General features: G+C 33.7%; 1 protein-coding gene across 3 annotated transcripts; it reads left to right on the top strand.

Annotated features, from left to right (window-relative positions):
• Positions 1–481: 481 nt before the first annotated feature.
• Positions 482–12034, top strand: LOC105790894 (protein LURP-one-related 10). 3 transcript variants are annotated; one of them, XM_052634420.1, is made up of 4 exons: positions 482–795; positions 880–1107; positions 10473–10558; positions 12016–12034. In XM_052634420.1, the coding sequence occupies exons 1-4, from the start codon at positions 520–522 to the stop codon at positions 12017–12019; spliced, it is 594 nt and encodes a 197-aa protein (XP_052490380.1). In that variant the 5' UTR covers positions 482–519; the 3' UTR covers positions 12020–12034. The 3 variants fall into 3 exon arrangements, with proteins under 3 accessions (XP_052490380.1, XP_052490379.1, XP_012474154.1); XM_052634419.1 differs by lacking the exon at positions 12016–12034 and adding an exon at positions 10657–10699; XM_012618700.2 differs by lacking the exons at positions 10473–10558; positions 12016–12034 and adding an exon at positions 2705–3014.
• Positions 12035–23082: the final 11048 nt, after the last annotated feature.

Raw genomic sequence — 23082 nt, forward strand, 5'->3', positions numbered from 1 at the left:
TTTAATTTTTCATATTTTATATATTTTAAAGTTTTTAATAATTATTGTTAATTTAAAATTTTAACTTAGGCTTTCTTTTAATAAACCATTGAAAATAATTAAATTCATTTTTCTTTTTTACACATATTTAATAATCTAAAATTAAAATAATATAAAATATTTTTTCTAAAAATGTAGAAAATAAGAAGTAGGTAAGAGCTACTTATTTGAGAATATTTTCAATTAATTTAATACTATTTTATTATTTTATAAAAGTTTCCGTTTAAAATTTTATTTTAGAATAAGGTGAAATGTTTAAAAATAAAATATAAAATATAAAATATAAAATATTTTTATAATTTAAAATCTATATTTACTAAACAATCTATTTATATTTAGTAATTAACTTTAAATAATATATCAAATAAATTTTATAATTTAAATTAAATACTTATTTTTAGATACTTAATTTTTAAATTATCAAACACCGACTTATTTAAGATAATTAAATGATTTATCGGCTACTGCAGTGGTGGCTAGATGGAACACGTACAGGAATATCCCCCGCCGGCTGCACCAAGTGCTTACCCACCTTTGGCTACTCGCGTTTCCGCGATTGAGCCTGAATACTGCTATCCTCAACCAGTAGATCTGGCTGTCGTCAGAAAGGTTTTGACCATCACTGAGGGCAACTTTGCTGTCACTGACATCAATGGCAACATCATGTTCAAAATCAAAGGCAAATTTTTCAGCATCCATGACCGTCGCCTCTTAACCGATGCTGCCGGAAATCCCGTTTGCACTCTTCGACCCAAGGTTTGGTTTTTGTTGTTCAAGTTTCTCAGACATAGCTTTATTTCAATACTACATATAAATCTAGCTACCTTGATTTGTTAATAGATAATGACTGTCCACGATAGATGGCAAGTATTCAGGGGAGAAAGCACGGAAGAAAAAGATCTGATATTCACAGTGAAGCAATCATCAATGATCCAACTCAAGACCAAATTGCATGTGTTCTTGGCAACCAACCCAAAAGAGGATGTTTGTGATTTCAGAGTGGAAGGAAGCTGGCTGGAAAGATCCTGTATCATTTATTCCGGAGAGTCCAACACTATTTTGGCTCAGGTACTTAACACCCTCTTCCTACGATTTATTTACACATATACTCTAGTATCGCACACTACAAGTATAAAATAATTTTATATAAACAATAACTTTTAAAAGTTTTTCAACTGAATTAATTTTCTATCTATTCATACTGCAAATTCAATAAGAGGTTTAAATAATAATATAATTTTTGTTAGATATATTTTTATGTAAAAACTTCTTGTGCGATTATGAAACAAAATGGTTTTAGGACTTGATAATGACAAGATTCAATAGACAATTGTTGAGATAATGTTATTTTAATGTTTAAAATATTGTTACTATTATTTTATTGTCACTAAATTTGTTATTATCTTTTAGTGACCAATCACAGCCTTTGTAGTAAATTCTAGATAAACTTTAAGATAATGATAATAATTAGAATACGAGTTTTGAATAAGAATAATGATGTGAACATAAATAATTGGTGCTTATCATATAATTTAAATAAAATTTTCTAAAATAAATATTTGTAATTTAAGCATTCAAAGAAACAAAAAAACTTGTTGAGGCTAAGGATGTATTAAATACTAATGGGAAGGGTAAGTCTAGTGGTGATGTGAAGAAAATAAGATTGGAAAACAACCGATTCATAAAGGAAGTGTTGATCTTGTTTTTATTTTATATAAAATGGAGTAAGGGTTATTAAGGTATTTTAGACTCAAATTTTATCATATACTTATATATTTATTTATAGATTTCTCGAAGTATGAAATAATTTAAATATCCTCTATATAATATTTGTTACTTTGTAAAATAAATGAACTTTTGATAAATTCACTAAAAACTTGGGATTTGATTGATGGGTGACAAAATTCAGTCAACTATACTAGATTTTGTCACACTTTCAATTAAAATTGTATGTATAAAAAATAGTAATTGAGTTATAAGTGAACTGGTAAAATAGTTCAATTCTTAGGTATTACATTTTTAGTTGTTTTATTTAAAACATTTCATATAAAAATAGTAAAAGAACAAAAATATCAATATATTAACCTTCAAACCTTAATTAAAAGAGGAATTTTAAGTAAATTTTTTATTGAATTAGTGTTGAGTTGACTAGTGATATCAAATCAACAAAATAATTTAAATATGTACTAGATAGATAGATAAATAGATAGATAGATAAATTGATAGATAGATAGAGGTGAAAGTATCTAGGAGATCCAAGTATTATAGAGACTATATCAAATTAATCTCTCTATTCTTGAATGGATCAATTTAGTCCATGTACTACTAAAAGAATCAAATAAGTTCAAATTGCAAATGAGTTAACATTTGTTGTTTGAAAAAATATCATTTTTGTTTAACAAAGTTAATATTTTTTAAGCTTTTATGGTTTTGTAAATGATTTTTTATATATGAACTTCAATTGGAAAAAATTAAGATATTTTACATAAAGTAACGTTAATTCTCTTTCAATTTAGATTTATTTAATTATGAATTAAATTGATGAATTTAATAATAGAGAATCTCCCAAGTGCTTTAACCGATAGATTAATATTTGTAAGATTATATTAACATAGGAATAATGATATTTACATGTATGTGGGTTCTATATGTGTGAGCACTATAGATGCACAAGAAGCACAATGTTGAAAGCGTATTGCTTGGGAAGGACAAGTTTATGGTGACGGTATATCCAAACGTGGATTATGCCTTCGTGGTGGCTCTCATAGCCATCCTTGATGGGATTAACCATGACGATGATGAGTGATCACTCATCAAAATGTTCACTATAATATGTTGTTATCTACACGTTTGACTTCGGCTTGTTTACTTCTTTGTGTCTTACTAGTGAGCTTTCACTATTGTAACATATTAAGATGAAACCAGACTGATGTTAATTTGTGCATTCATCAATAAGAACCTTAGATAATTTATAACTCAGTAGTATCTAAACCTATACATATATTAGAACCCAACATCTTCAAAATGTGATAGGTTTTTGAGTAATAGTTCTTAGGACCTAACATATTCAAATTTTAGATCGAATGAAGATTATACTAAGATCTTGTTATTCTGATGTTGTAAATTTCTCGAAAAAGAATTAATTATATTCAAATAATATAAGAATAATTAATTAAATTTGGATAATAATAATTGATAACTTTGGGTAAGGACTATTTTGGAAATTGAAAGAGATTATGGGGGACCTAAAGTGCATTTTCACCATTGAGTTAAAAAGACTTGGTTGTAATTAAGCCACTTAGTGTGTGTTAAGTAAGAGTCATTAAAAGGTTTAAATGACACATTGTGGCTAGGTGTCAAAGTGTGTAATAATTAAAGGAATTTTGCTTATAGGTGGCAAATGAAAGTGATACCAAGAAATCCCACCATAGCATACTAATTGGGCTGGATGAGGAGAGTAAGGCTGCAAACATTTTGCTTCGTTTTGGTACAAACAGAAAAAGGAAAATTCTACCTTCAATAAATAGGACTAAATTGCAATTTAACCCTATCATTGGGTAGGCAAAAGAATCAGTGTTAGCGGTGAGTCTTATTTATCAAATAAGGCTTAATGACACCTTGAAAACTAGGTCTCAAAGTATGGGAAATTAAGAGAATAGTGAAGCTAGGTGGCAAAGAATTTGGAAGCCAAGCAACCCCACAAATCAACGAACTCACGGCTAAATGGATGAGAGATTGATGCTGAAGCAATCAGCTAATATTTGACAAAAAGAGAAGGTGAAAAACTAAGGAAATATTAGAGAAAGCCTAGCTATACATGAAGGAGGAAAAATGATATATTTTCATCAATTCTAACACTCATATTGTCCCTTAGATGGACCCTCAAGGCCCAATATTCACCTTAGAAGTGAATCGGGATTAAACCGGGTACTCAAGGAACTTTTTCAAAAATCTCAAAAATTTTCATAGAAGTAGGGGACACATGCCCGTGTCTCTGCCTGTGTGAACGAAAATAGGTCATTTTAAGGCCACTTTTCTCACCCATTTTGACATTAACCTGTACTCAACATTCATATACACCAATATATCCCAACCAAGCAATCAATACAAGCTAAAACATGTTCTCAACATGACATATCACAAATATTTCATTTACTTATACCTACCTATTTAACTCATTTCATTGATTTATCAAATTCTACTACTAATTACATGCATACAAACATTTAAAATTCACAACCACAATTCAAATTATTTCATTGCCAAACCAATCCTATACATGCCATATAAACCAAAATTTACATTGCAAAAACTACCGGAATAAACTGGATAGTGTAGTTTAATGTGTTGATCCGATCTTCTGACTACACATTAATTTACAAGAATATTAAACAACACAAGTAAGCTTAATGAAGCTTAGTAAGTTCAATAGGTTAAACATTAATCTTACCGAACTTAATATAATATAATAAATTAAATTTTAAATAAATCATACATTTTTCCCTTTCAAATACAATTTAATCAATAAACAGACTTCCTTCAGATCAATATCAATAATAATTTATAAATCTTTCAATTCAATCACATAAGTCTCTTACCATTTCTTCTTGAATCGAAGAACGGCTTACGGATATGAGTACATCATTCTTTTTGTGTCATAGTCCAACTATGGTCTTACATATGCACTGCCATGGCCCTGTCATGGTCTTACATTTGTAGTGTCATAACCTAGTTATGGTCTTATCATCAGAAAGCCATAGTCCAGCTATGGTCTTACACATATATCTATACTACCATGGTCCAACCATGGTCTTACGTTGAAGGTGCCATAACCCAGTTATGGTCTTTTCATTAAAATGCCATAAACCAGCTATGGTCTTACATTTAAACACTGTCATGTGTAACGCTGAGGTTTGTGCAAGTGTACACAGTCGTTATCAAGTAATAAGTAAGTATCGAGTTATCGTCTCTACAGGGATTGTATTTGTGCTAAGTCACTTAATTTGTAAAATTATATTAACAATTTGGTAAATAAAAACACAATATAGTTGGAAGTGGTGATTAAAATATATTAAACTAAATGCAGTGATCCCTAATGCAAATTATCCTAAGTATGCAAACTATATGAATGAAATAGATTTTAGTAAAATTAAACACAATTTGCAACAATCATAACATAAATAAACTAGGACAATTACTTTAATTAAACTCAATTTATTATCAACATGCTTAATAATATTTGGAAAAACATTCCATGGCAACTCGATCTTTCATGAGTTTGGAAACCACATTGGGTCCTTTCGGAATCCTTTACTTAGTAAATACGCATTTTACTGATCCTTATTTACTAAGAGTTTCTTAGCATTCGTGTGAGGTAACAGGGACGTGTTAGGTTTGAAACAATTTAATCACACAAATCTAAAAACTATGCAGATAATATAGCTTGGTTAGAGTTGTTATGCAACCTACAATTTAATCGGGTTAGGATCTAAATTGAGCATGCACATTTCAATTACACGTCCATTAGCCGTCGTTTGGTTAGGATCGCTCAGCTTATTCAAGTGCATTTCAATCATGTATGAATGAAATACAAACTTGATTTTAAATGAAAACATGATTGATTGAGGCACAAACATTATAAGCATGAACCAAATAAATATTATTTAATCAAAATAATCATCCTAGCTTAAATAAATTTAAGCTATCATTGTTGTAAATAAGAACAAAGAACACATAGCAAACATCTTTAAATTAAATTTAAAGAAAAGAAAGATTAAACCCAATTCAGAGTAGCTGTCACCCAAGACTTTGACTGACGAGGCTCATTCGCTTCTTTACGTTGCTCCTTTTCTAATGGCTCTCCAAGGTGGCCGACCAAGGGTTCTTTAAGAGGCTTAATTGCTAAAATCCTTATGCAAGGATGATGAAGGGGAAAGATAGCTAAAAGAGTTGAGAGAATGATGAATGAGTGAGAGATGATGGGATGAGGGATGATTGAAAAAGTGAGAAATGAGCTCTTATTTATAGGTGAGGCAAGGGAGCTAGCTTGCTAAAAATAGGAATGTCCATCCTTTGAAATTTCCTCCAAGAGTGGCCGGCCATGAATTGAGGAAATGTTGCTGATTTTTCCTTGATTTTTGGTCAATTTGAGTGCCACAACAACTCAGGACTAAGACTTGGTCATCAGTAAATCTTCGGAAAAATCTTCGATTTCTTTAACTCTTCAAGGACTTTGTATAATTAAACCAAAAAAATGGTTTATGACATCCATGTGTAGCCGAAAATTGGGTTGACTTGGTCCCCAATTTGGACGATTTTGCAATTAGAAGAAAACTCTCAGACCTGTCCAAAATAGTAGATAGTTTAGAGGACCAAATAATATAATTTAACCACTTAAATTAATCAATTTACTTAATTATTTAAAACCCATTTTATTAATGAAATATTAAAAATAAATTATTAAATATAACTTTATATTTTATCATTTAATTTAATCATGCATGGCCCACTTCATAGCTTAAAAATATAATATGCTCAAATAAATATAAAATAAGCCATTTTATCCATGAAAACATATAATAAAATATAAAATCATATTTTAATAATTTCTATGTCCTAATTTCATATTTTCGCATATTTCATTAATTTATTAAACAATTACTTGGTTTTAACAACGAATTTAAGTAAAAAGGTGATGAATTTTATAGAAAAATTCCTATATATTTTTCAGTTTACACCATGGTCCAACCATGGTCTTATCCGTCAATTCATTCTTTGCCACGGAACGATCGTACTCAATCCTGCATACTACTCGTTTTAAACATTCAATTCAATTTTCATACTTTTACAATAATCTTAATTTCAACAACAAAATATGAATAAATATATTATACCATTCCTAAATTAACAAATAATCATGAAATTTTAACCATATGAACTTACCTGGGTTGGATTGTAAAATTGGTAATAGTTTAAAGACTACTCGGCTAATTTCCATTTTTCTCGTTGATCTACGAGCTCTTGATCTAGAATGTAAAATTTTTCATTCATTAGAATATATTTCAATTTCAGTCCACTTCACAATGCATACCCCTCAAATTTCAAATTTACATAATTACCCTAACTTTTATAGTTTTGCAATTTAGTCCCTCATCAATAAAATCATCAAATGAGTGAATTTTTCTCAATTAAAACTTTATCTAAATATTATAATCTATTACATAGCCCTTAATAAATAGAATTTAAACCAAACCCTAAGATTTAATCTTTTTCACAATTTGGTCCTAAAATCAATTTCTATTGAAATTACTTGATAAAACCTTCATATAACAAAATTAAAATTCAAATCCATGTTAATTCATCATAAAAATCCAGTACTCATCAATGGTTACTTTCAAAATTACCCATAGAAGTAAAAACTAATGAATTAGATAGTTCGACCTAATTGTAAAAGTCTCAAAAACATAAAAAATTCAAGAGAAAAACAAGAATTAAACTTACATGAAGTAAAAATGTAAAAACCAACTTAAGAAGCTCTCTAATGATTGTTTTTGGTTGAGAATTGAAGAAGAATTGCCAAGAAATCTTTAGATTTCTTTTTTATTTAAGCTTAATTTTACCAAAATTACAATTTTACCCTTAAATCACCTAATTCCAAGAATTTTTCTGCTTATGCTGCCTCAGTCATTCCTTGGGTGTCTAATTGCCCTTTTAGTCCTCCCTTATTTACCATTTATGCTATTTAATCACTTTAGCAAGTTTTGCACCTTTTTCAATTTAGTTCTTTTTAATTAATTAGCTATCGAAATGATAAAGTTTTCTAACGAAACTTTAATACTACCTTAATAACACTTCGTAAATATTTATAAAAATATTTACAGCTTGGTTTATAAAATTTAGATCTCGATGCCTTGTTTTCAAAACTAATTAATCTAACAAATATTTCTAAAGCATATTTCACTAATTCATAAGCCATCCTAAATTCACAATCGACTCATAAACACTATATAATAAAATTTAAGAGCTCACTTTTTGAATTTAGTGGTCTCAAACCATTATTTCTGACACCACTAAAAATTGGGTTGTTACACTTGGTTTGTAGATATCGTGAATTATTTGGTTGCTAACATCTTACCGAAAGGGTTCACTCATCATCAAAAGAAGTGATTCTTTGCTGATGGCAAAAACTATTTTTGGGAAGATCCTTTTCTTTTTCATGTGTGTATAGATCAGGTAAATCGAAGGTGTGTTACGAAACCGAAAGCGAATAAAATTTTGGATCATTTTCATTCAAGACTAATAGAAGGAAACTACAGTGGGATTAGGATAGCACATAAAGCACTTGAATCAAGATTTTATTGGCGCACACTATTGAAATATGCTAACAGGTATGTTACTTCTTATGATAGATGCCAAAGAATAGATAATATTTCCAAATGTAATTAAATGCCTCAAACTTACATGCTTTCTTGTGAAATTTTCAACATTTGGGGTATTGATTTCATGGGACCATTTCCTAGCTCTTATGGTAATAAATACGTATTGTTAGCGGTCGATTATGTTTCAAAATGGGTTGAAGCTCAACCTTTTCCAACTAATGATGCTAGGGTGGTCGTTAGATTTCTTAAGAAACTATTCACTCATTTTGGAACACCTCGAGCAATCATTAACGATAGGGGTACACTTTTTTGTAACACTCAATTCGATAATATTCTTAAGAAATACAGTGTACATCATAGAATAACTACCTCTTATCATCCTTAAACTAGTGGCCAAGTTGAAGTGTTGAACTAAGAATTAAAATGCATCCTAGAAAATACAGTAGAGACAAATAGGAAGGATTGGGCTTTAAAATTAGATGATGTTTTATGAGCTTATAGGATTGCGTATAAAACACCCATAGGAATATCCCCCTACAAACTTGTTTATGGGAAGAGCTATCACTTACCGTTAAAACTTGAACATAAACATTTTGGGCAATAAAATTTCTGAATTTTCAATCCTAAACTGTAAGTGATAAGAGATTGTTACAACTAATGAGTTAAACGAAAAGTGAGCAAATGCTTATGAGAGCTCGAAATTGTACAAAGAAGCAATAAAGAAAAGCCACAACACTTGTTTAAAGCAGCCCCAAAAATTCATAGTTGGAGATTGAGTGCTTTTATATAATTAAAAGCTCAAATTGTTTTGGGAAAGCTAAAATTGAGATGGTCAAATCCTTATGTGGTAAAAATCATTTTTCCCTGCGGTACATTAGAGGTAACAGATACTGAATACGACACATTTAAGGTAAACGATCATCGACTCAAATATTATATTAAAGGTGATATTAATAACGAGAGAGAGGAGCTCCAGCTCTAAAATTTGAATCAATCGTGAGTAAAAAGTGAAAGACGAGCTTAAACTTTAAATAAGCGCTTCTCGGGAGGCAACCCGAGTGTTTCAATTTTCTTAATTCCCTTAATTTTGTTGCATATTTAATTTGTAAAAAAAAAGTGAACCACATAGTTAGGAGTGGTACACAGTCTGGCGACTTGGCCTTGTATGACACACGGCCTGGACACATGGAGTATCCCAGGTCGTGTGCATACTGGAGCTAAATGTTTCCAATTCTTTTGCGACACACACAACAACAGAAAGTTACACGGTTTGAAGACAAGGTCGTGTCTCAAGCCATGTGTATACTAGAGTAAGTTTTCTTAATTTATTTCAAAAAAATGAGTTTCACGGGATAAAGACATGGCTGTGTGCAGCACACGGCCAGTCACACGGGCGTGTGTGAGACTGTGTGCCCCGTGTAACACCCTAAAATTCTTATTTTTGTTATAGTGAAAATGTGACACAATTGTGTATCAGCATTTGTGGTTAAGTTCTCTTGGTGAGTCTAGGAGGTCTTGAGTTCAAGCCCTGACTTTGGAAAATTATAATATTTTTCTGAATTAACCCCTATTTCTGGCTAGTAGGCTTTTAATTAAAAGTTTGTAAGTACTTACCAGAATGGGCCTGCTGGTCTGGTGGTTAAGGGGAGTGTTGGTTAGCAGAGAGTCAGGAGTTTGAATCCAGGCGTGAGTGTAAGGACAAATATTTTTTTTTATTTTGTATTAGAAATCTGAGTAGTGGGAATTTGGTAGAGGGAACTTAGGGGAGTGGATTTTGGGGTTATCAGATTTTCTAAGCATTATCGTTTCGGTTTTGTAAAATTTTGATTTTCCCAAAACTCCTCACCTTTCTAACGCCATCTCTTCTCCCTTTCTTCTTCACCTTTTCTTTTTCTGTTGTCAAACCCGGATTTTTTCTTTCCATTATTCTTTCTGTTTCTGTCTCTTTTGTTGGCTACCACACCTTCGTTCCGTTGGGTCAATTTTTGTCGCATGTTCTGGTAAGTAGAGTTTTTGCTCTCTTTAACTTACAATTTTTTTCCAACTTTGATTCAGGGGTTTGTGGCATTTGGCAGTAGCATCTCGCGTGGATTAGGGGTCTCATCGTGCTATTGCGTAACCAACTGTTTTGAGGTGCTAGGGTAAGCTTTTCATCGCTTATGGGATGCATTTCTCATTTCGAATTTAGTTTTAGTTCGATCGATTCAGTGATGAATTGAGTGAAATTGGTCAATTATAGGTTCTGGAGTGCTCGGGGATTATTGTAGCATCAATCGATACTAGGTGTGTACCCGAAACACAAAAATAAGGGATTCAGCGAAAAGTCGATATTGCTTGTTGTTTGGACAGCAGCAGTAGGCTAATTTTAAAAAATCACCATAAATCGTGGAAATCGAGTTAGAGGGTGAAAAAAAATATGGGATTAAAGATATTTGAGTCTATTTTCTAATAGAAGAGACAAAGTAAGAAAAAGAATTTCATATTATGAGATAATGGAATTTTAGTCAGACAGGGTCATTATGATTTCGGAATCCCCTGTCCTTAATTCCAAAAATTATTAAAAATTGTATAAAAATAATTATAGGTTATATTTTATATGTTTAAAATCCTGAGTGAGTCTATTTTCAAGATATACAAATAGGAACATCATCCAAAATCTGTATGAGAAGATAATTAATTTTTAGTGCAGAAAGATCGAAACTACCAGACAGTAAAGTAGGAGAAACTTTAAATAATAAACTATACTTACTGGCTAAACCAAAAATTCTAAAAATTTTATGATAAGAAGATATAGTCTAGTTTCAGGGAAAATTTGCGGACCTTAATTCGTAATTCTGTAGCTTAGGATACAAATAATTTAGTAACAGTGACTCAAGTAGATAACTTGAAAGATTATAAGTAAACAAGTGGAAACACATATGATTAATTATCTAGCATGGGTTACATTAAAATGGATCACGAGGCCAAGGCCAATTCGAGCCATGTGGGCCACACAGGTCACCCAAGTCGACTGTGAACCTACTATAGGGACGGTAAGTTTACCTAGCCCCTAATTGATTGAAATGACTGTATGACTGATATAATTAAGTCTGATGATGTCCCAATGATTTGATACTGTATACTCTGTTTACATGCATGATATTATGTTACAGCATGCTATATCTGTATATTGCATTACATTGGGTTGGGGAATTATAATGTCCAAAAGAAGTGAACTGAAAGGCCTCGAGCCTAAGTTACTGGCAGCTCTGCTGTGAACTACTGTTTAGTGCCGCATTCGGCACTTTTAGAGTTTAGGGATGTATGGGTTGATTATATCCCCACGTGGAGTGTAGGATTGGACGGAGTTGGAGGGTAGAGGCTGGCAGGGTAGGATTTGAAATTGTATATCTGTTACGGTACTGAATATTGATACTATAATGGGCCAAGGCCCAAATGCATGACTGTTTCTGTATTGTAATGGACTAAGCCCTATTTGAAACTGAAACTCTACTGAAATGGGCTTAGGCCCAAATTGCGATTGTCTTCTGACTATTTGCTTTATATGGGATTACACAGTGAGTTTTCATAAACTCACCCTTCTGATTTGACTGTACAGATAATCCCCAGACATAGGCGGATCGGTGCGATAGAGGACTCAGCGGTGGCCATACGATCTATTTAGTTCGACTTAGTAATTAATTATAATTTTGATTTTATTTTGGGGTATTTTACTGTAATAATGGCCTCTTTGGGTTTTTATTTTTAATTTGGGGTTTTTACTGTTTTGATTTACAACTACTAGTAGTAGGGATAATCGAGTTTTAAAAACGGATCAAACATTTTAACAAAATTCGCACAAACATGCAAACTGTTTTGAAAAGCTTCCGCAATAAGTGACGTTTTGAAAATTAATAACGTTTTCAAAGAGATTAACTTTTGAATACGAATCACATCGAAATTGATCGACACGTCTTGAATTAAGCATTAGATAGTGTAAAGAGGTGGTAAAGATAAGAGGTTTTCGATGACAACTCATTTTTTCGAAAAACACTACCATGTGACACCGCCAGATTTGACCATAACGTCCAGGCTGGGTTAGGGCTGTTATACGGGCGTAGGAGAAGCGAAGGGTGCTCTTACACTGCCTGGACACATGGGCGTGTCTTAGGCCGTGTTGAAATTGGGCTAAACTTTTTTAGTTATTCGATTGACACATGGGCTGAGATGGAGCACACGGGCAATGGACAAGTCCATGTGCCCAACACGGGCCTTTACATGACCGTGCCCCCCTTTTTTGTCACAACTAACCCTAATCATTTTTTTCACTTTTACTTCTTCTTCCCCTTTTCGCTATTTGCATTGTTTTCTCCCCCTCTCTTCCCACTAACCTCCTCATTTTCGGTCAGACCAACAGCCCCCCACTTCGTTCTTCTCTCCCTGGCATGAACCTCCCTTTCCCCAATCTCTCTCCCTATCCACCACCTCGTCACACCAGCCGCAATACCCAACCCCAAGACTTTTCCACCGTCGCCACCAGTCTCCGTTCACCCCTCGTCATCACTGATCACTCGATGTCCTTTCACCATCCCTCACATCACCATTCTAACATTCCACAACCACTAAACTCATACACCAAAGCCCCAATTTCCCACCTTCCTTTTTCTTCTGTCCCTTCACCGACGTTTCCACCCTTCGCCTTTGTTCCACCCGGCTTCACCTCCCCCTTTCATCCCCTCCTCTTTGAAACACCATCAGCACCCCCGTCGTTCCTACAGTCATCGCCATACTCGTCTCCACTGCCATCTGCAAAGCCACCCACCACCGTTTGGTCCCTTGTTCTTTTTTTTATTATTTATTTATTTTATTTTATTATTTTACTTCACTTTACTTTATTTTTCTTATTATTATTTGTCTATTACTTACTTTCTTTTTCTTTTTCTTTTATATTTATTATATTTAATTTCTTATTATTATTAATGCAATGCTAGTTTTATTAGGTTGCTGGTTACACCTTTGTTTAGTATTAGATTGCTAGATTCGTGTATATTAGTTATTTAATATTTTCATTATTATCTTATTATGACTTTGCTCTTGTTTGTTTAGTTAGTTTAATTAATCGTCTTATTTAATTCATGTTAGCTTCGATTTAGATTTTATTCTATTTCATTTTTAGATAACATCTATTAAATAGGTGTTCGTTGTGCGCTCGATTGGATTGGGCAACGGTGTTCATTGTGTATTTCATACTTCGACTCTTGTAACTTGTTTTGGGCTTGCTCTGATTTGTTTTACTCGTTCACTACTTGGTATAGTTGCTTGATTAGCTTATTGAAGCGACTGATTCTTTCGGTTATTTGATATATGGACATCATCTGCTATTGCAAGTACACCATTACAAACACACGCGATAAAACTAAGGTTATTGTCCCCACTTCAAAAGAGCAGAAGATTCGGGCAAGACCTCATCCTCAGGCCTGTCCTCTGATGCACGCCATCCTTTTCTACAGTTTCCACCGAGTCCTTATAAGGACCAATATAAACTTCCCAAGCAAAGACCCTTGATTTAAGGCATTGCATAGACTGGGAGGCATTACAGACAGTACACTTTGTTGATATAGTGTGTGCACTAATCAAGACAACTCTATGGGATCAACTTTTCTCCACTGTCTACCCCGCCTACTCGGAGCTTAGATTAGAATTATGTTTGACCTTTTTCCTACAACAGCGATACTGACACATGATGGGCCACGCACCATATCGTTTCGATTGGATGGTACGACACAGCTGCCCTTTGACCTTACTCCGAGGAGTTCATGAGCACTGAGGCATTCCCCATCTTATATCGACATATCCATCGCTCACCATCTCTTTGTTGGACTGATATTTTCGGGACAATGATGCCATATAATCCAAGTCAGTCGAAGGTCACATGTTTACCTTCTGCCCTGGGTTTCATTCATGCTATTCTCGCACACACACTAACGGGCAGTAAGGAGAGTACTGGAGTCTTTAGTATGACTGACGCTTACTTTTTTTGGTGGGATAACACAATTGCACCCCATCGATGTGGCCTACTTCGTCACTCTTGTTTGTCGCCACCAGGCCGAGCATAGTAGGAAGGGTCCTCTTTATCTGGGCCCTTATATGACTCGTCTTGCACGACATTTTGGCCTCCTTGATTCTTCGGAATAGTCATCCCCATGTACACTGGCTAGACAGATGATCCCACAAGGATTATCAATTATGAGTCACATTAGGATGATCTAGCGACAGCGTGGCGTGGGTCCTCCTCAATATATATTGTCTCATTTTCACCCTCAGGATGAGCTTGAGGACTTTCCTAACGATGATCCTTTTCTCCATTAGGATCCACCTCCTTCTCCACGTCCGAGTCACTCTATTACTACTTCTACCATTACACTCGAGGATCTTTCTAAACGGTTCACTCTTTTCGAGCAGCGATGCTTTAAGCGATTCGATAGCATTGACACGATTTTGCAGTAGATATGTCAGCAGCTTCATATTTATCCTACTGATCATTTGCCACACGATCCTGACGCACCTCAGAATGACGATCTCTAATCTACTTTTGTTTTATTTGTTTGATCTATTTTATTTTCAGTTAGACTTCTCTTTTTAATTTCAATTGTTTTATTTTTATTTGTGAGAGTTATTTATTTTATTTTGATTTTGAACTATGTTTTTATTTTTCTTATTTTGATGGTTGTTTTTATTCCAGTTTGTAACATCTAAATCTTTTTATTTATCTGTGTTTATCTTCTTATTAGTTTGCTCAGAAACATGCACTACATTTAGATTTGCTCACAATTCTGATTTTCTCTATTCTGGAGATTTCATCCATATTCAAGGTAGTTTCATTTCGCTCCCTCTCTTTTCATATTGTGCTTATTCTATGCTTTTATCTATTTGTACATTGAGGGCAATGTACATCTTAAGTGTGGGGAGGTTGTTTATATATTTGTGATAAAATCCTTGAATTACTTGTTGTGTTTAAGTAATTTCCTCATACCCTCCACTAGAGTGAATTTTTTTAAAAATTTTGGAATTTTTATTGATGTTGTTTTGCAATTATTTGTGGATATTTGTGCATTGGTTGATTAATTCTCTAAGACATGACAGAGTTGAGCATGATAAGTTGTTTTTCAGAAATCATATTTTAGGTTATCTCCTTAAATAAAATTATTATCTTGAAATTTTGAAATTGCAAGTTTGACATCAAAACCATATTTTTTGTGAGCTTTTGAGCATATATTTTATTTCATGCTCATTTTATTATTGGTTATGGTTGTGTCAACTTGATGTGTTATTCTAGAACTTGCTTCGATTATCCATGTCGAGACCTTTGATATACTGGAATGATAGAGGCGCTTAGGTTTTAACCCACTTAACCTGTAAAAAGATTACCTATTGAATTAACCCTTAGTGAACCCCATTGGTCCTAACACATTTTTTTATTAACCCATTAATGTTAACCTATAACCAATATATTTGTTCTAAATTTTTCCCATTTTATTGATTCCATTTTTGTCGAGATTTGCGTTGGTTAGTTGCCTAACTATGTTTCATTTTTTTTGAATTTCTGAATTTTATTCTTGTTCTAAAAAAATGAAAAAAATATATATATATATTTGATTGAGCTTGAATCATTAGTTGCATATTCTATTATAAATCTCATTTTTATTCTTGATTACTCTTGTTGATGTTAATTATGTTAATTCAACAACTGATTTTTTTTCTAGTTTGGTAACTTATTAACTCGATCTCGATTATAACCAACTTTTTTGGCATTTTCCATACCCTTAACCTAACCCCTATTACAACCTTTTCAAGACCTTTTGATTGGTGTGTCATCTCATTTTATAGTGGTGGATATTTGATTATTTAAGCAAGCCTATGGTAATGACATTTCTCGTTTGACTGGTGAGTGCTTAATATTTGAACCTTAAACACTTTGAATGCTTTAAGTGAATCTTTAGTGAGGATGTCAATTCTTGTTGATTTTAAATTTAAGGTAATTATTTAGATAAGGGGAGACACATATATTTTTACGCTTTAAAAATTTTGGCTTGAATCTATTTGAACCTTTAGTGTCCTTGTAGTCGAATTACCAATAAATGATTGTTTTCGAATTATCTTAAGACATCAGTCACGCTTCTTGTATTCTGAGTCCCCTTTCTATATGCAATGGAGAAATCAGATCCAAGCATTTTTGCCACCCTTTTTTTGCTGGTAAGGGGTGATGGCTTGTTTGTCAGATAGAAACCAAAGGCTTTACTGATCAGTCCTAATTTGGAAATGGCATCCAATCAAATAAGGATGACATTTCTTAACTTCTAGAATCACTACCATCATCTCTTTATCATAAATAGACAGGGCTTGATGCTTGACACCTAAAACCTTGCTAAAATCTGCTATAGGCTTCCCTTTCTGCTGCAAAATTGCCCCTACCCCTTGCCCACAAGCATTAATTTCCACACAAAATTCTTCCTAAAGGTCAGGCGGGGCCAACACAGGTGCTTGGAAAATAACTTCCTTAAGGTGTTGAAAGGAATATTGGGTAGCTTCATCCCATTTCTAAGGAGTTCCCTTCTTGAGAAGAGTGGTTAGAAGAGCAATTATAACCCAATATCCTTTAATGAACCTTCGATAGTAACCAAAAAGACCAAGGAATCCCCTTAAGTCCCTTATAGATTGAGAAGTTGGCCAAGTAAGAACTCCTTCTACCTTGGACTTATCCATGCTAACAGTGCCAACAGAGATGATGTGGCCTAGATAGTCCACTTGTGTGGTACCAAAGCTATACTTAGACCTTTTGGCATATAGCTAATTGTCTCTCAACAGATGAAGAACCTCCCTCAAGTGGCTTAAATGGTCTTGCCAGTCTTTTGAATACACGAAAATGTCATAAAAAATCCAATACTAACCTCCTGAGAAATGGCTTAAAAACTTAGTTCATCAATGCCTTAAAACTAGATGAAGCATTAGTCATGCCAAAGGGTATCACCATGAACTCACAATGTCCCTCGTGTGTTCTGAATGCAGTCTTATGGATGTCTTGTTCCTACATCCTAATCTAGGGGTATCTTGACCTAAGGTCTAACTTAGAAAAGAAATTGGCCTTTCCCAACTTATCCAACAGCTCTTCAATCACAAGGATAGGAATTTTATCCTTGATGATGAGCTGGTTGAGTTGTCTATAATCAACACACATTCTCCAGCTCCCATCTTTCTTCTTAACCATAACAATTTGGGATGCAAAAGGACTGTTGCTGTCTTTGATCACCCTTGCTTGTAGCATCTCTTGGACCAACTTCTCAATCTTAATTTTTTGTACAGTAGGGTACCTATAAGGTCTCACCTTCATTACTTGTTTACCATCTTAGAGGGGTATCTTATGATCGTGTGATCTGTTAGGAGGAAGGCCAGTAGGATTTTGGAAGACATCATCAAATTCTCTCAAAAGATCCTACAAGTCTGGAGGTTAGGTAACCAGTAGAAAGGATAAGGCCACTTGAGTGCAAGAAGAGAACAACATTGGACAAGGGCCATTTATTACCATACTCAAATATTTGGAAAGGTGGTCGTTAGATACAAGCTGAAGGGCTCCATGTGGTATACCCTTAAGAGTACATTGCTAGCCTTGATATTAGAATTGCATGGTCAAGGAACTAAAGTTCCACACTATGGACCCTAGTGAAAGTGACCATTGAATACCAAGAACTAAGTCATATCGTTTTACTAGAATTGCCAAAAAATTTGTAGTGAACTGATACCCCTGTGTTTCCTAAGGAACAGCTCTACATAACCCTTCAGTGAACAAATTCCCACCATTAGCAGTCATAAATTCCATTTTGTTAACCGATTCCACTAGTAGTGCAGTCTTTTGGCCAATATGGAATCAATGAAATTATGTGCGCTTCTTAAGTCAACCAACAATATCATTTCTAGCTTATCAATACAGGCAACCAATCTCATAGTTAGGTGACTTTGAGTTCCCTTCAGTGCATGCAGTGATAACACTGGAGTAGGGGTGCCATTGTTAGGTTCCTCCAGTTCAAGTTGTTCAGGATAGTCTTGGAAGTCCTCAATGGAAAGTTCAATCACAAGCTGATACAATTGTGCCTTGGTACATTTATGACTAGGAGTGTATTTTGAGGCATATAAGAAGCAGAGATCCTTTTTCCTCATTTCAACCATTTCTGCTTGAGAAGGGATTTGTAGGCAACTTGCTACTAACATTTGCACTGGGAACCCTCTAACAATATTAGTTCCATTCATGGTACCATGTGATTTGACCCCTGTCGAAACCATTTTTTGTGAAAAGAGGTCGACTTGGATTTTGAAAATGAAAATGAATACGGAAGTTGGCACCAACCCTTTTTTGATGAGGTGTGATCGGGTCACCTCGAAAAGTGGTTGTTTTTAATAAATGATTTGATTTTATTAAAACAATGACTTTGGTCCACAAAATTCAGAAAAACAGGTTCGGGAGTTGGTTACGTACGATGAAGGATTAGCACTCTCGTAACGCCCAGAAATTGGTACCTAGTTGATTAATTAGTGTCTTAGTGTCGAGAATTCAAAACTTTGAAGAGATTCAAAATACGATCCTTTGTTAAAATGCTAAAAAATTTTGAGAAAAGGGCATATTTCGCATTAATCGAGAAAGAGAATTATATCTCGTAAATTAGAACACAATATTTTTAAATTCTCGATTCGAGAATAAATGCCGAAAGATTTATTTATTTGAAGGATATTCGATTCGATTATCTCGGGTTTGGAAAAGAAATCATGTCCTGTAAGTTAGAACACGATCTTTTATTAATTCTCGAGATCGCTTAAAAAACTTATGTTTGAAAAGATTCGTGTATTCGGATTTATCAAGAAAATCGAAATCCCATAAGTTAGGACACGACCTTTTCGGATCTCAAAATATGTAGTTTTACTTGTTTTAAAGTCATGACTTATGCATCAAATGAGATTAATCTAACACGAAATGGTAGAAATAAAACACGGGGTTAATATGCGTAACAAAACAATAATGAATACGATGATGTAAGCATAAATAATACGAGCAACAACAACGAAAATAAGATAAATAAAAAAAAGGACAAATCAGTTTTACATAAAATAACAAGTAAATAAACAAATAGAACTAAAATGTTTATTAAAATAATAATGGACACATAAATAAATAAATATCAATTAAAACAATAATAACAATAACGAAAATAAATAAGATTATAAAACTAGAAAAATAATATATGTATGTATATATAAATAAAACAAAGTTTGAAATTAAAAAAGATATAAATAAGTAAATAATATTAATATTAATAATAGAATAGCAAATAATCTAGAGTTTAAAAAATACAAAAGATATAAGTAATTACATAATAATAATATATAATAAGACAGAAGATATGTAAAATTTAGATAAGTAAATATAATTAATAAAATATAATAATAATAATAATAATAATAATAATAATACAAAGCTAATAGTATAATATAATAATATAATAGTAATGAATAAGTAACTATAAAAAAATATATAAGTATGATAATAACTAGATTAATTAATAAGATAACAAAAATAGCAAGAATGGACTAATTCGGGATAAAAATGAAATTTAAAGCTCAAAGCTATAATAAAATAAATGAAGAAAGACCAAAATGAAAGGGCGCGAAAGGGCGGAGGGCCAAATGGGTAATAAACCTGATTTCCAGGCCACGCGTCCCTTTCCCAAGGGTCCAATGAATTGAGGACCAAGTTGAAAACCGAGAGAAATCTGTGGTCCAAATTAAAAAAGAAAGAAAAAATGCAAAAAGACTAAATTGAAACAGGCCAAAAATGTAAAAGGGCCTAAAGCGTAAATAGCCCAAAAGTTAAAAATACGCGGATCCTCTGGCGGGTCGGGTCGGATGTGCGGGTCTTATGCAGAACGACGTCGTTATGGGGCTATTATGACCAGCTCTAAACGGTGTCGTTTAAGGGCCCTATTTAAATCAAATTTTTTTTAAAAAAAATCATTTTTCTTCTTTTTTCCAGAAAAATCAGGGGATTCTCTCTCGATCTCCGGTCGTCATCTAGCTGTACTCCGGTCTCTGGGCAACTGTCCATCCGCCATCATCCACCGCTGTCTATCACCGTATATAGCGGCCGGAGATCAGAAAAATGGCCCCTTTTCGACCTATTCGGCCTCCCAAACCTCAATCCTAGGCTAAAATCCCAAAAAAACCCCTTTGAAATTCAGAAAAGGCGAAGAAAACCTTTCGGTTCCACCTTCTTCAGTCGCAACAAAGGTAAAAAAACTTGTGCTTTTTGAATATATCTGTGTATATATGTTCTATTTTTGATAAATATGCAAAGAAGAAAAATGGAAATATACCTTTGTTGTTTTAAAACTATGGTATTTTATTTCTGTTTCTTTTTCCTTTCTTTGTATGTAAAAAAATGAAAAATAAAAGGTAGAATAAAAATGAAACAAAACTTAAAACAACAGCAGAAGTAAACCTTTGGGATTTTTCGATTGATATTTTATTCTCTTAATATTCGATTCTCTGTAGAAAAAATAAATTACATTTCGTTGGGACTTTTATAGCTGATTATGCTACTATTTTCTACTATCCCCTGCTATTTTCGCTTTTGTCTTCTTCTTCTATTTTGTTTTGCAAGGCTAGGCAAGCTCAACAGAGGAGACCTTGCCATTTTGGTGCAAGGTGGCCAGGGGAAGGGCCAGACCTTGGGACGAGGCGAGAGCAGCGCGCCCGAGGAGGAGTTACGGTGCACATAACGGCATTAGGGTTTCGGTTGGCTGAAATTTTTTTTAAGTTCTGTGGGCTGTTGGGCTGTTATTATTTGGGCCTGTGAATTTGGGCTTGTATTTGGGTCTGCTGGATTTGATGTATTTGGACTTTGTTATTTATTTTTGGGTTTTATTTATGTCTATTTTTGGGTTGTAAGCCTGGGCAAATTTGGGTTATTACAGCTGCCCTTCTTTGGTCGTTGTCGTGTAATGAGAACAGAGCAAAGACTTTTAAGAAAGACCAATTTTTTTCCGATTTTTCCGAGTCTTGAGTTTTTTTGTGTCCAAATAACCTCGTTCTAACCCACTGCAACTTCAGAGGTATAGAATTTGTCGCTTCAATCTACTCCACTGCAACTTCAAGGAGATGAGATTTGTGTCTTCAATTTGCTCCACTGTGACTTCAGGGAGATAAGATTCACTATTTTCACTCTGCTCCACTGCAATTTCAGGAAGATAAGACTTGTAATTTCAACCTGTCCCACTGTAACTTTTAGGAGACAAGGTTTGCTATGATCTGCTCTACTTCAACTTCAGAGAAATAAGATCTGTAATGTATAGCTTCAATCTATTCACCGCAACTTCAAGGAGATAAGATTTACTATCTTTAGTCTACTCCACTGCAACTTCAGGGAGATAAGACTTGTATCTTCAATCTGCCCACTGCAACTTTAGGGGGATAAAATTAGTGGCTTCAATCTACTCCACTGCAACTTCAAGGAGATAAGACTTGTATCTTCAATCCACTCCACTGCAACTTCATGGAGATAGGATTTGTGGTTTCACCTATCTGTTCTCTGGAGAACATGACTTGTAGAATCCCTTTCATTGGCCTATTTATGCCTAGTGATGAGGATGTTATGATCGGAATGAATCAAAATCTCCTAACTAAATGTGCATGCCTGAATGCAAAATATCATGAAAATAATCCCTTAATGTTTGAGTTGTTATTGCTCGTTATTCATTAAGGCTCTATCATTGATGTGTTACCCTACCTTCTTTGTTCAGCTGGTATCTTCCAAAGAATTAATCACAATTTAGACTATTATTTCTCTAATATTTCTAGCCCTTAAGTTAGGTTAGTTCTGAATACTGGTCCTGCTTCAGGTCCTCGTACTATTTAGAAGCTTTCAGAGTAATATGCAAAACTCTTTTTGCTTGAATATTACCAGTCTATTAATCGTTATTTCAATGAAAAATGCTTGAAAAAGATTATCACAATGGACAATATGAAATTTTGTTGAGAGGAAAGCCTAAAATGATAAATTAATCAATAAAGAAAATTTTACTAGAATATTAAATAAGGAAATTAGTCAAGATGGCGTATTTTGCCAAAATAAAAAATGAATAAAATGGAAATAGGTGCCCCAGACATTGTAGCATGAGCTTCTTTGTTCAAACATTCTTAAGGACCTTTTTGAACTTGATATGTGTTTAGAAGTCCTAGAAGACTTTGTTGATGTTCCAAGATGTAGCATCCTTCTTTCTTGCTAATTCAAGCATAGTAAGACTACCGCATGTCCCCACCTTAGATCAAAATTTGAATTGCCCTTTTCTCGGGTTTTCAATTCAAAACTCCTTTGGTCTCAAAACGCCTTTTGCAGGTTTTCGCCTTGGCCTCTCCCTTTTTTTTTTAGGTGAAGTACTTCTTGACTGAATCTGAATTCACAGGATTAGGTAGGTTTTTGCCATCCATCTCGGTCAATATCAATGTTCCTCTAGAAAAGGCCTTCTTTACCACATGAGGTCCTTCCCAATTTGGCATCCACTTTCCTCTAAAGTCCTTTTGTATGGGAAGGATCTTCTTCAGTACCAAGTCCCCCACATGGAATTCTCTAGGACGAACCTTTTTG

Source organism: Gossypium raimondii, chromosome 8 (genome assembly GCF_025698545.1).
Source record: "Gossypium raimondii isolate GPD5lz chromosome 8, ASM2569854v1, whole genome shotgun sequence".
NCBI classification, from domain to species: domain Eukaryota; kingdom Viridiplantae; phylum Streptophyta; class Magnoliopsida; order Malvales; family Malvaceae; genus Gossypium; species Gossypium raimondii.